General features: G+C 40.8%; 1 protein-coding gene across 1 annotated transcript in view; it reads left to right on the forward strand.

Annotated features, from left to right (window-relative positions):
• The window catches only part of ADCY5 (adenylate cyclase 5), a 213845-nt gene that overhangs the window by 173279 nt on the left and 27882 nt on the right, over nt 1-12684 (forward strand). The window contains exon 10 of the mRNA XM_014306405.2: nt 9771-9793. Within this exon, the coding sequence (XP_014161880.1) occupies nt 9771-9793 (23 nt within the window). The remainder of the gene's footprint in view (nt 1-9770; nt 9794-12684) is intronic.

Below are 12684 nucleotides of genomic sequence, written 5' to 3' on the forward strand. Positions count from 1 at the left end.
GTTTTGTCACAAATGTAAAACATTTTGCATTTTAAAGACAACCATATTTTCAGGAAAAAAAATAGACAGTTTTTTTGTGGCTCTACTTACAATTCCCTGAAAGAGAATATTAAAGTTCCCTGAATTGCATTTTTGGGAAGGCACTGTTATATTTAATAGAAAAGAGAATTATTTTGGCCGTTTTTCTTTCCAGTGAATGCTGGCTCTGGTAGCTGTCTCTATTCTTAGGATATATTAGCAGTAGTCTGAAAGGAGATGGAGTAGCATCAAATGTAGCCTTGTATTTCTTTTTTCCTCCTCCTTCTCCTCCTCTTTTGTCACATCATTTCCATGTGCTGCCATGTCTGGGCACATCACCAGTGCAGCTGGTGGGGTTTGTGTGGAATGGCAGTGTGGGCAGTGGCATGGGGCACCTTTGGTCCCTGCTTCTCTCCATGTTGTGGCTTGGACTTTAACCTGCACCAGGTCCGGCAGATTTTCCACGATGTTTGTAGCTGAAGTTTTTCCCTTGTGCACACAGGAGTTTTTTCAGACACTTGCACATATGAATAAGACAACTTATCCTACAGGTGTCCATGTGGTGGTAATCTAAAATGTCCTGGAAAACAGGAGTCACTTTCCTACTCCTACTCTGGCTAACTGAGTCACGGGGTTGCAACTGGGTCAGCTCATCCCATCCAGCACTTTCCTTGTGCACTGGTCTTCTCTCCAGAGCATCACAGATCCTTCTTTTTCCCTTCCAATTGCTTAGCAGTGGCCTTCCTCACCCTGCAGAGCCTGCAGGGAGGCAGCAGCCCAGACTCATCAATGCTGCACCCTGCTGATGCTGACCTCCATCGGCTGGTGCAAGAGCCCCAGCCCTGAGCAGACTGGTAACTGTGCAGAGGAAGGTCAGACCCAAATGCCCTGGGAGGGCCAAGAGCCCTGCCCTGAGCTGGCAACCTCTGCTGGAGCCCTGCTCTGGGAGCCCACAGTGCTGCAGGGGCTGGGGGCAGCTCCAGGACAGGGGAAGCTGCTCAGCATCAGCTCAGGGCTGCCCACAGAGCAGGAGCTGAGCCACAGTCTGGCAGAGCAGCAGAGCTGCTTTCTATTTTTATTGCTTTTTGCATCTTGTCTTCTTGTTTCCTAAACAAAAGCAATCAGTCCAGCACCAGTGACTGTATCTCTCTGGAAATGGAGACTTTTGTGCTGCTCATTCCCCCAAGTCTCCATACACCAGCCTTGCCTTCCCCACTGCCTCTCTAGTCCAGTTTGTAATTGCAGGAGGTCAAAAATAAGTGGACTTAAAAGCATTTGAGAGTACAGGTATATTTATAGCTAGAACAATATTTATACACCACTGAGAAATACTTTGCTTTTCCCAGTATATATTTCAGAGCACTTTTATAAATATTGATGAATTTTAGACTTCTGGAAATAATACTCGTGTCTCAGTTTTCATCAGCAAAACAAAATTGCTATTAAAGAAAAACCAATTTGGGGATTGTAGTCGACTGTAAACTGAAAGAGGTTTGTTGTAAACAGCAATAAAAAGGGAAATGTTGATACTTTCCAAAATTACAGGGCTGTTCTAGATGACAAATTATTTTCTTGTATCTTTTACTCTGCTCAACATTATTAAGTTTGTATCCAGAAAAGCACATCCAGTTTGGGATTACAATAATTAAGGAGATGTGGATGAGTTAGAGATAATCTAGTGGACAAAATTTTAAATTAGCAGAGTTTCAACAGTGTGTCCTCTGAAGTGTTGAAATATTGTGTTTGCTCTAACCTAGAAGGGAGAAGACTGATTAGAAATAAAAGTCTTCAAATACAGGAACATTTATAAGGACAAAAAATAATGATAATCATTCTCCATGACTGTAGGGGGCAGGTTTAAAAATAATCATCCTAATTTGCTGAAAGGAAGCTCTAAGTTAAGAAAAAAACTTAGATGCAAGGATGCAGGCTGTATAAGAAGCTTGTGAAATCCCTGATTTTCATTAACAATTTCTAATTATTTTATTCAGGGCTTTTAAGTCTGGAGTGACATCACAAAATCCTTTGCAAATATTGAAACAATAAGGTTAAAAAGACTCTATTAGGAGAATATATAGGGAATAAATAATATATGAATAATATGAGATACATGTAAAGATTTTAGAAAGTTTCTGATCTGGACTGCATGGAGCTTCATGCATCGATCTCCCCACTTTGTACAGGAACCAGCTGTACCTCCACCATTGCTGACAGAGACTTGTCTAGCCCTTGTTTAAAGACCTGAAAGAATGGAAAGTCTTGCTGGGCATTCTCTTCAACAGTTTTATGATTTTTGTTGATGTTTTACTTCACATGTCCTCACTTCAGTTTGAAACCATGGTGCTGCATGAGCTATTCACAGTAGATAGAACACAGTTTAATTTTCTCTCCTTTACAATTCTCTTCTCTGTGGTTGAAAACTATTACCATGTCTCTGCACAGCTCTGATTCTCTCATCAAGTTTGTTCCCTGGTTGCAATGCTGGTTTCAGTCTGACCATGCTTCTGTCATGAGTCTGAGTACAGCTAATGAACCATTTATTTGCAGTGAAATTGTGTATGAAGTCAATGTTAGTTACAAAGTAAAAAACTGACATACAAGCAAATAGAGATTATATATGTGTAGGAAATACTACTGCATGAAGATGTGAGACAAGGTTATAAAAATGGATCCTGGCTGGCATGATAAAGGGAATCAGTCCTGATTCCTTGTGGTGCTGCTCAGAGCTCTGCACATCCTCTATGTAATATTTGATGGCTTGGTGTTTGTTTTCTAATGAAACAACACTCATTTACAAGCAGGGTCATTCAATAATAAAATAATTCTTTGTCCTGTTCCCCCTGTCCTAAATCAAACAGTTATTTGCATTTTGCATTGTTAATACAGCTCATTTCCTCTCTTTATGTCTCCAAGTTGCCCTTACAATAGATCTTGTTACTTGGAAATCAAAACTGGGGAACAGGTGCCTCAGTGGAACAGATGCCATAGCTGGTTCTGTGCCAATTCTACCTCTTAAATATCAGAAATAATGAAAATAGAAAATAAAAGCTCCATAAGACAAGTTTTCCTCAGTCAGCTCTGTCAAAGAGAATTGGATTTGAGTCCATGAATTAGGCACTGAGGGTTCACCCTCCTCTGAAAGGTTTCATTTAACTGCAGGTCACCATTATCCTCTTTTCCAGCAATCATCTGCTAAATCTGGTAATTGCAACACTGACGTCAGCAAAGCTGGGAAGGGGCCCCCAATGGAGAAGAATTTGACCCACTATTTTTTCACTGCTATTGTAGTAATCTAACTTGTAATCAAGCAGGGAGAAACTCACAAAATCCTTTCTGCTGTAATCTCCACATATTGCTGTAGATCTGGGAGGAAATTGTTAGTCTAGTCTGGGTTTTATAGAGCCAGTTTGGTTTTGATAGCTCTCAAACAGCAAGGGGAGGAATCCCATCCAGCAGTTATGCTGTGTAATTGCTTTGGTGCTCACCTGGAAAAAGAGTTTGCCTGATTCACATGATTCATGGGATCTCACACAAATGACTGGGTGTACAATGTACATTGCTCAAATTGTCAGAGACTTTACACTGTTTGGCATCCTCATCTGCTAGCCTTTTATTCTAGCTGATCAGGACTTGCAATCATCCTTGATTACTTCTTTAAAAGATGGATAAGAATCCATCTTTTAAGGAACTAATCAATGCAACAGCAGATCTGCAGCTGCTATTGAGAAACCTAGACAGAGTTTGATATTTGCCTGGAAGCCTTGCACTGATAATTTTCCCACCATTCAGTACCCTTTTCTAGAATAAATTTTACTCATATGGGAAAGGTCATTTGGATTGAGACAGTACTAAAATGTGTCAGACTGGTTTTGATTGGGACTAAATTTAGCCTGCAGAAATAAAGATACAATTCCCTTTTATTCACAGAAACACTTCTTCCAATGTTCATGGAAGCATTGCACAGGTGGTTTTGTGGCACTTCCCAGAATGATTTCCAAAACTTCCTTGAGTAGGCAGTAAGCCTCAGTGTCAAAAGGCTGCAGGTCAGCAGGTTTGGGTCTGGGTTTCAGACAGGGTGAGCAGCTCTGGCCAGCACCAGTGGGCAATTTCAATTAAGGCTGGTTAGGCTGGGATCCAGTCTGTCTGCATCTGATTAGAAGGCAAACAGTAGCTTCTGGAGAAGTTTGTGGTGTTTATCATCATTTGGAGAGTAGACATGGAAGGGCAGAGATTATGGAGCCAGGAACTGATTCAGGGCATTTCTAGGACTGCTTATTTTTATGTCTGCTTTGCAAGTTCTAAAAACTGTTCACAAATGAGGCACAGAACCAGAAACCATTTCACTTGAAAATGTGACCTTTGTACTGGAGAAATTTGGATTCAGAGTTCACAGAAAACTGTGAGCAACCTGCACTTTTCAGAGGTGTGATTTCAGAGCCAGAAGTTAATTAAAAGTAAGGTAAAGAAAGCCTATTTTAGCCAAAGTAACCTCTTGTGATCTACAGATTTATCTGTTATTTATCTGATGGCCCAGATAAATTCATGGCATTGCCCAGGTCTGGTCTATCAGATGAGGACTGTCTACAGAATCATTTGGAGTTGAAGAAAGCAGAGGGTTTCACCATCTGTGACCAGTGCCGTGGAATGAAAGTCTTTTTATCAAGTGGGGTGGGCTGCAGAAAAGGAGCTCTTCAGCTTTCCTTTTCAGACCTCATTAGTCTCTGTTCCAGCTATAGCAGACATACTCATCATTTAATCTGCTTCATAAACTGGTTTTCTGCCAGTCTGTTGTTCTGCACTTAGATGCTTGTTAAATATCCTTCCTATCAGGCTTTATTCTTTCTGGACTCTGGAAACAGAAATTGTGTTATTTTTGGCTTGAGTGCTTTGAAGTCCTTCAGTTTTGCTTCTGCATTTACACCTGACAGCATCTATCTTCATAGCCTTGTCTTTTTGACCACAGGGACAAAGCAGAAGGCACAACAGTGCTGAAAATAGATGTGAATAATTAGTTTTGTGGTAGAGCCAAAGCAGGTTTGTTTTTATCAACATCTACTCTCAGCCTGTCACTCTCCCTTTCTGTTTTCCATGGTCCCTGTCTCTGGGAAGCACCTCTGCAAGTTGGCCTTAACTCTTACAAAGCTCATTTTGTCCCTCAGTCCAAAGTTATTTAGATTTCTGCTTTTACATCATGTAAGTTCTATTTTGACCTTGTTCTGAGGATGAAAACAGGGTAAGAAAAATTAGTTTCTTTGTCATTTTTGCTCCTAAGATCTTTGCTGGAGTTGAGAACGAAGTTTTTAAGGGTGGAATTTATGCTTCCCACACACATTGCCATTAAGAAGGTCATGAAGCTCATCAGACCCTCTACTGCCTTATTTTTGGAGTAAAATGAAAAGTTAAAAGCATATAAAATCTACTCCACTTTTCTTTGCATATTTACGATATGTTAATAATTGCAGCCAGTGTTCTCAAAGTTAGAATTATTATTTCTAATCGTTCTTGATTTGAAGTGTTATGGTGTAGCAATCAGCTTGTCATGTCTTTGACAAACACTTTGTCATTCTATTTAAGGAATCAGTTTTAATCTTCAAAGAAAAGGGCTTAGTTAATTTAGAAGTCAAGCAGAGAGATGGCAGTCATATGAGCTTTTAGCACAATAGATATTCATAAAATATCCCCCATAAAGTAGTAAGCCTTAGGGGCCATAGGGACTGAGGCAGTAATATTCCCTCTTTTCTTCCTCCTGCACATCTACTCCCACTGAGGATGTCAGTGTGGATTCTGAGTCACCTGACCTGCCATAAAACAATAAGGCTTTTTAATAATCTCCTGTAGAAAAGGCAAAAGAGCAGAGCCTTGAAGGGAGTTGATTCAGCTGAGTTTGGGTCGTTCCTGAAGTCAAAGAGAGGACTTGTCTTAGTCTCAGAGGAATTATTAAATGCTATTACCTTTGCTTTTGCAGTCTGATGGCAGAGTAATACAGCTTTCTGGGGGAATTAGAAAAACACCAGTATCAGGGATATTTAAAATGAGACTGAATAAAATTTGCGTGAGGTCCTATGTGCAGCAGTCCAGTAGTGCTGTACTGTGGTAAGACCTATCTCATGCCTTATGGTCCCTTCTAGAAGGAAGGAATTTTGGCCTGAACAAGGGCAACTTTATCATCATGATTGTGGAGCTATTCTTGAACTCCTGCAAACTCCTATCTGTCCGATTCTTGTAGCCATCATCACTTTTGTCATTCTCATCCCTGCTGACGATTCACAGCCTTTTCTCCATAGCTCCCTGGAAAACCACTGGTATTGTTTCAGCCTGCTGGGTACAAATCCATGAGCAGTCAAGAGGGGATTAAATCCTGGGTTAGATTCTTAACTCCAGGAATTGGTTGTTGCTTTTCCTATCCCTTTACACTCCCTCTCCTAAATGACAGGGGCATCTCATTTTTATCAGTTTGTTTTTGCTTTTTTTTCTGGGGGGTTCAGATTTCTGCGTATGTTTGTGCAGAAATGCCAATTTTGCCATATCTCTGTGCAGCAGTGCCCAAACAGGCTGAGCCCAGCCCCAGCCCAGCTGTCCAACCTGCAGTGGATCACATGAGGGTTGCTGGACAGTGCCTTTAACCCCTCGTATTTCTCTAGAGTTTGGAACTTTGGCTACCAGATTATGAGTAAGAATGAAGAAAAGTCCATCTAGACCCTATTCCTGCAGGCTTGGTTGTGTGTTTATCCTGTGTATAACACAGACCATTGCAATTGATGGGAGCAGCCTCACTCTGAACCATGGGCTGGAGCAAAACATCTGACTCCTGAAGATACTAAACTATTTGCCAGCTGGGGAGAAGAAAAAAAGACCAATCTGTCATTAGTGCTCAAGCCTTGTGCAAGGGGAAGGAAATAATTTGAAGTGCAGATTTTTCAATGAACCGAGCATGCCCACCAGAGTGGAGGAGGTGAAAGCACATTAACCAAAACCCAGGGGGAAATCTCCCTCCCAGCCCAAAGCAGGGTGGGCAGCATGACCCTGAGCACCTGATCACCTCCTCTGCTTGAAAGGCTTCTTGGTGAGTGATTGAAACATGGATGCTTTCGTGGAGAGGGAGGAAAATCTCTGGTCACAGCCAGGTCCTAGAGGTGTATTTGCTCTATATCCTGGCAAAGTCTTCCAGTGCAAATAAGATATCCTGTAATAAATGATCAGGTTTTAAGAAGCTGTGTTTAAGGATTTTCTTCCTAAAATAATCCCACAGACCTTTCTCTAGAACAATTCCATTTTTGGCAATTCTGCTCGAAGAATCTTTAGTATTAAATGGGAGCGTTTGAAGTGAATCATTTAATTTGCTTAACTTAAACAGGTTCCTACAACATTTAATTTTAAGCTGATTCTCTCTAATTAAAGTTCAAGTCACTCTTAAATATTTAGCCTTGTTAAATGAAGATCCAGGAAAGAAAATGTGATGATAGTTTTTTCTTTTCTGCTTTACTTGAAATATGTATTTTTTTGGTCTTTAGTTTTGAAGCACCAATTTAATTTGAGTTACCATCAAGAATAATTTCCAGAATTTCAAGCACAATTTAGTATTGTAAATTGAAAAGCTAGATCAATTAATTCTCTTTTATTTTAGAAACTTTCCTTGTAACAGTTTTGCTGATGAAGAGAGAAGCAGGGCAGAATCAAACTCCATGTGGGTTAAGTGTTCACCCATATAAATGGCCAGTTAAATATTATTCCACACTTGAAATATTGGGGAATTTTTTGAGGATATGCTTGCTGAGGTGTTCTAGTAACTTGACCTGGTCAGCCTGTGTCCTCAAACTTGTGTGTCCCAAAGCCAGGAGTGTGAGATCTGTGTTTAGTTTGAGGAATTCAGTGGGATGGAGAGTTACACAGCTGGTTGTGAAAATCAGACCATTTTAGGGGACTCTCCCACTGCACTCAGTCATCCAGTTCCCAACTGGCTAAGCTTGAAAAAGTGACCTTCATATCTGTCTAATAAAGTACAGGCTGTTTTCTTATCCCTTCCCTCTGCTTATTTCTTGGCTGGTAGCTATTCGTGTTCAGTTGACTTTTTTTTCCCAGCCTAACTGACTATGACACCAGACAAATTAGCGAGCATTTTGTCTCCATGATTAATCAGTGAGCTTTCAGTTTTGGCACTGTGTTGTAGGATTACTTAGAGGATAAATAAATAAATCAATCAGATATTTCTGACAACTGTAAAATAATTAGGCAAAAGAAGAAGGAAAAAAACCACACAACAAAAAGTTGAATGATCACTCTTTAACATGAAATCAGAAAGTACTTTTTTTTTTGGCTTGACTAACTGGACATGCTAACATGCTAATCAACATTATTATTTCCTTCTTCCCACTGAATCTGCTGGTGGCTGTGACATGGGACTGAGAGACCTCCTTGATCTGAATTTCCAATGGGTTAAGTTGGAGTGACAGTTTCTGTTTAGGAGTGTGGTTTTAGTCTGAAACAGAGTATGCAAAAATGGGAATTGCTCTCTTAGTGAATCACAGTCCTGGCTGCTGACCTGAGTGGCAGACCTCAGTTTTTCCCTCTGGCAAAGCTGGTGTGTTGGCTTTCCTTCTGCCATGTGGCCACACTGCTAACTCACTGCAAGGGCAAAATCTGTTCTCATTTAGTGTCTGGTCAATGTTGTTGTTCCTGATGGTTTTGGACAAGGCCCCTGTGGGAAGACTTTTGCCCAAAGATGTTTGATTTTCCACAGTCAGGATGGATTTCAGTGTGCTGCTCCCAGAATGGCTCTGCTGCAGGTCCAGCAGCTGGAATATCCTCACGTGCCCTGAGCAGTTTTGGCCTGAGGTCTCTGGGAGAAAAACAAAAGCAATTCTTCATATCTCCCAGCTACATTTGTTTTATGTTTTGGAACACAGGGTACAAACTCTGTGCCTGAGTATTTGACCCTATTTGTCAAATATACAACTTTTCTTGACTACAGTTAAATTTAAGCCAAGATGTCAGAGGGCACATTTTGTTTCAGCCCATGCAAAATGGCAATTTTGATGTAATTTGGTGTGTTGGGTATGTCAATGCTAAGCATATAAACTTATGCCTCCATATAAAATTTTGTCTAAGGCCCTCTAGCCATTACAACTATGGATGACTCATAAATACTTAATCCATTCAGGTAGGTCCTGAAAGAATTGTGAATATTTGGGCTATTGCAAATATTATAAATAATTCCTGAAATCTTATTCAAGAAAACGTGTTCTGTGTGTGCATGTGATGAGGGGAGGAGCAGGGAGACCCTTGGGAAAGATGAAAACCAAAATGCATCCGTAGCCCTTAGCTGAGCCCTGACATAAAGAGATGCAGCCTTCTTGAATACAGGGGTTGATTTGTACAGGGTTATTGTTCTGAGTTTTGTTTCAAGTAAAACACATCCTCTCTTACAATATCAGTACAATTTCCATTGTATCATTTGTAATGGTGACTGCTAAAAAGAAGACACCTGAAATAAAGTGCGCCAGCAGTCAGCTGAAACACTTCCTTTATCTGCACTCCCATGAATTTATATCTGAAGGAATGTGTTTTTCCAAAGCTACTCTGTCTGCCCGCTGGCAGGGCTGCACAAAATATTGTTGTGGGTGGGAAGAGCTGTCCATCCACACCTAACAAATGAGTGTCCTGAAAAGTCCCCTGTGAAATGCTGTTCCCGGGATGCTTTGTGTTCTCAAGGTCAGCCTGTTTGCTCACCCTTGTGCCCTTTTCCTTTCTTTCAGGGTTTCGAGGACCCCAAGGACAAGTAAGCAAATTTACTTCTGTCATACACTCTTATGTTTACACGTTTGGGATTTTTTTCTCATATTAAAAAAGGACAAAAATTGATGCCCGGAAGCCAAAAATAATGCTTGGGCTCCCCAGAGGTTTGTCCTGGAGGGACAGCCATTTGAGGGCACAGGATTGACTGATGTGCATTCAGAACAGCCACTGCCCTCAAAACATTTATTTGTTTGGTGGTTCTAACTTGCTTTTATAATTAAAATGCTTTTGCTGCACTTCCCCTTGCCCCAGATAATCTCCACTCTTTGAAAATAACCCAAGACAAAATCTTCCTCTAAAGTATATATGTGTTGGACATCTCCAAAAAGAAAAGCTTATGTATGTATTGAAATGCTTGTATCACTTCTGAATTTATTTTATATTACTCATTATACTCATTATTATATTATTTTTTTATTTCACTCATTATTGCATATTACTTATTTCTACATAGAAAAATAAACTCAGAAATGATAACTTGTTTGAAAAAGTAAATTCCAAGTTTAATGGTCTAAAATATAGCCAAATTTTAGCAGTGTTTTCACTTTTTTCCTGTAGAACTTTAGAGAAATTGTTAAAACAATTTAATGAGAGTAGTATTTTGAAAATTTGCCTTTGGAGGAAAAAACCCAAACACATTCACTTTTTAACTTCACAACTGGACACAGCAAAAGCATTTCCTTTATTGAAGGTGTTTAGAATAATTTCATGATCAGTCCTGCTGAATGGCATTAATTATAAGCTTGCTTAGAGCCAGTCAGGCAACAGTGGAGGAGACTGATGCTTAAAATATGTTGCTGTTGCTCTTTGTCATGTTTCTCAGGCTGAGTGGATTTCTGTGAGCTGGGACAGGTAAATGCTTCTACGACCTCTAGGCATCCAGCTGTGGGAAAGTCCACATTATGGTGGAGAGCAGCTGCATAAATGGAAAGTGATAAGATTGAACATGGTGATATTAAGAGTCATTCTCTCCTTCCCTTGCCCTTCCCTGCAAACTGGATTTTTGTAACATTTAGCTCTGTGCACCCTGGGATGCTTCTCTGGTCCCACTGTTTATTGTTCACTGTTTCCTGTTGTATCCAGGGATGCTGGGGAAACTCCATTGATGTTAGATATGCTTTGGGCAGAAAAGAGTTAACAGATTACAACAAAATAATTCATAGCAATATAGAAATTTTCAGTATCCCTCATGAAATAATATTTTTCCTCATAGTTTCTGCAAGAAAACACAGAAATCAGCTGCCTCAGTCCTGGTCCACAGCAGAGTCACCCAACAGCTGAGGAGCAGCATCTCCTCTGTTGCTCCAAGGGCCATAATCTCTGTTCTCCATCCTATAGTTTGCAAGGTTCCTTGGGTGTTACAGCCAATAGCTGAGCTGTCTCACTCTGGATGGTGACAGCTTATTACACAAATTTCAGGATTTTTGCATTTCTGTTCAGTACCAAAAGAAATTACTACTTGCCTATGATTCTCTTTATCCAAAAATCTGTTTAACTCCAGTACAAAGATTTGGCAAAAATAAAACTCTAGCAGAATATGTTCATGGTGAGAATGGTTAAAATTAGACGTCTAAACCATGTCAAGTACTAAGGCAGTTCCTTCATGTGCAGAAATACTGAGGGTCAATACTTTTGTCTGGCAGCAAAGAAAGACGTGGGCAGCTCGCATCCCTGAAAACAGGACCAAACCTCATGTGCATGAGTGCAGGTTTAGTTACTCAACCTAAGCATGAAGCATTTAAAATTATGGCATACATGTAGTTTTGGCAGTGGTCACACTCTGCATTGGCAGAAAGTAATTAAATCAGCAGCACATTTTTGGACCACTCTGAAGCCAGCATCTCTGGGTTAATTGGTAGCATTCACATTTGCAAGCAGAGTGAAGTTGCTACAAGCTCTTGTTTGTGCTGTTCCTGTCCCTTGACACAATTTTCTGTTGGCTGCATTTGAAGAAACTTCAGCACTGCTTCTAGGATGTGTTTTTGGAAGTTTCATAGCAGCCTGAAATCCTCATTTCCACCCCCCTCTCCACCAACCGTACTATCAATATATCAAAAGGCATTTTGACATATGAATTTCATTAATCTATGGCAGTAGCTCAGCTCTGACTTACAGGCACTGCCTCCAGGGCACTCCTTAGAACTGTGAACTTTAGTATGCCAATTTAAAATTACATTTATGCAAATGTACCCAAACTTGCTGCACTGTAATTTAGCTTGGGTACAATGGGCTGTGAAAGTCACCTGAACAGCTCAGGCTGTGTGAGCTTCCCTGCAGTCTGTGTGAGGGTGGCTGCCCCCTGCCAATGTCCCAGCAAGGCAATTTCAAACCAGCAGGGGTAATTCCACACAGCCTGCAACCTTGGAGCTTACTGTAGTGTTAGAAACACCCTGAGCAGTAAAACAACCTAGTGCAGACCTGCAGGCAGTTGAGGTGGACACCGAGCAGGCAGGTTCTTCCCCTTTGCATGCTCCTGAGTGGCACTTTCAGACTGGAACTGTAGATGTGGGTGCTCTTTGCCCAGCTGCTGAGCTGTCCCTGAGCTGGGTTGCAGTGGAGAGCGCATCCCGTGTGCGGAGCGGGGCAATGGGGATGCCCCAGTGTGTACAGAACTCACAGGGCCTTGGAAGGCATTCTGTAAATACAAAGTGTAATGATTTCCTTGCTCGTTTTTATGAGCCCAGAAGACGCTGCAAGGACTGAATGAAGCGAAGCAGCATCCCCTTGAATGCTCAAGCAGATGTATTTCCTCTGAGGAAGTAAATTGAATGTCCTGACCTTGTAGGAAAAAAAACCCACTTTTATTTTCAAAGCTGATTATATGAATTTCTAGGAACTAAATAACTTCTAGAGGCCCAAAATAAAAAACTCTTT

This window comes from Geospiza fortis, unplaced genomic scaffold (assembly GCF_000277835.1).
Source record: "Geospiza fortis unplaced genomic scaffold, GeoFor_1.0 scaffold112, whole genome shotgun sequence".
Taxonomy (NCBI): domain Eukaryota; kingdom Metazoa; phylum Chordata; class Aves; order Passeriformes; family Thraupidae; genus Geospiza; species Geospiza fortis.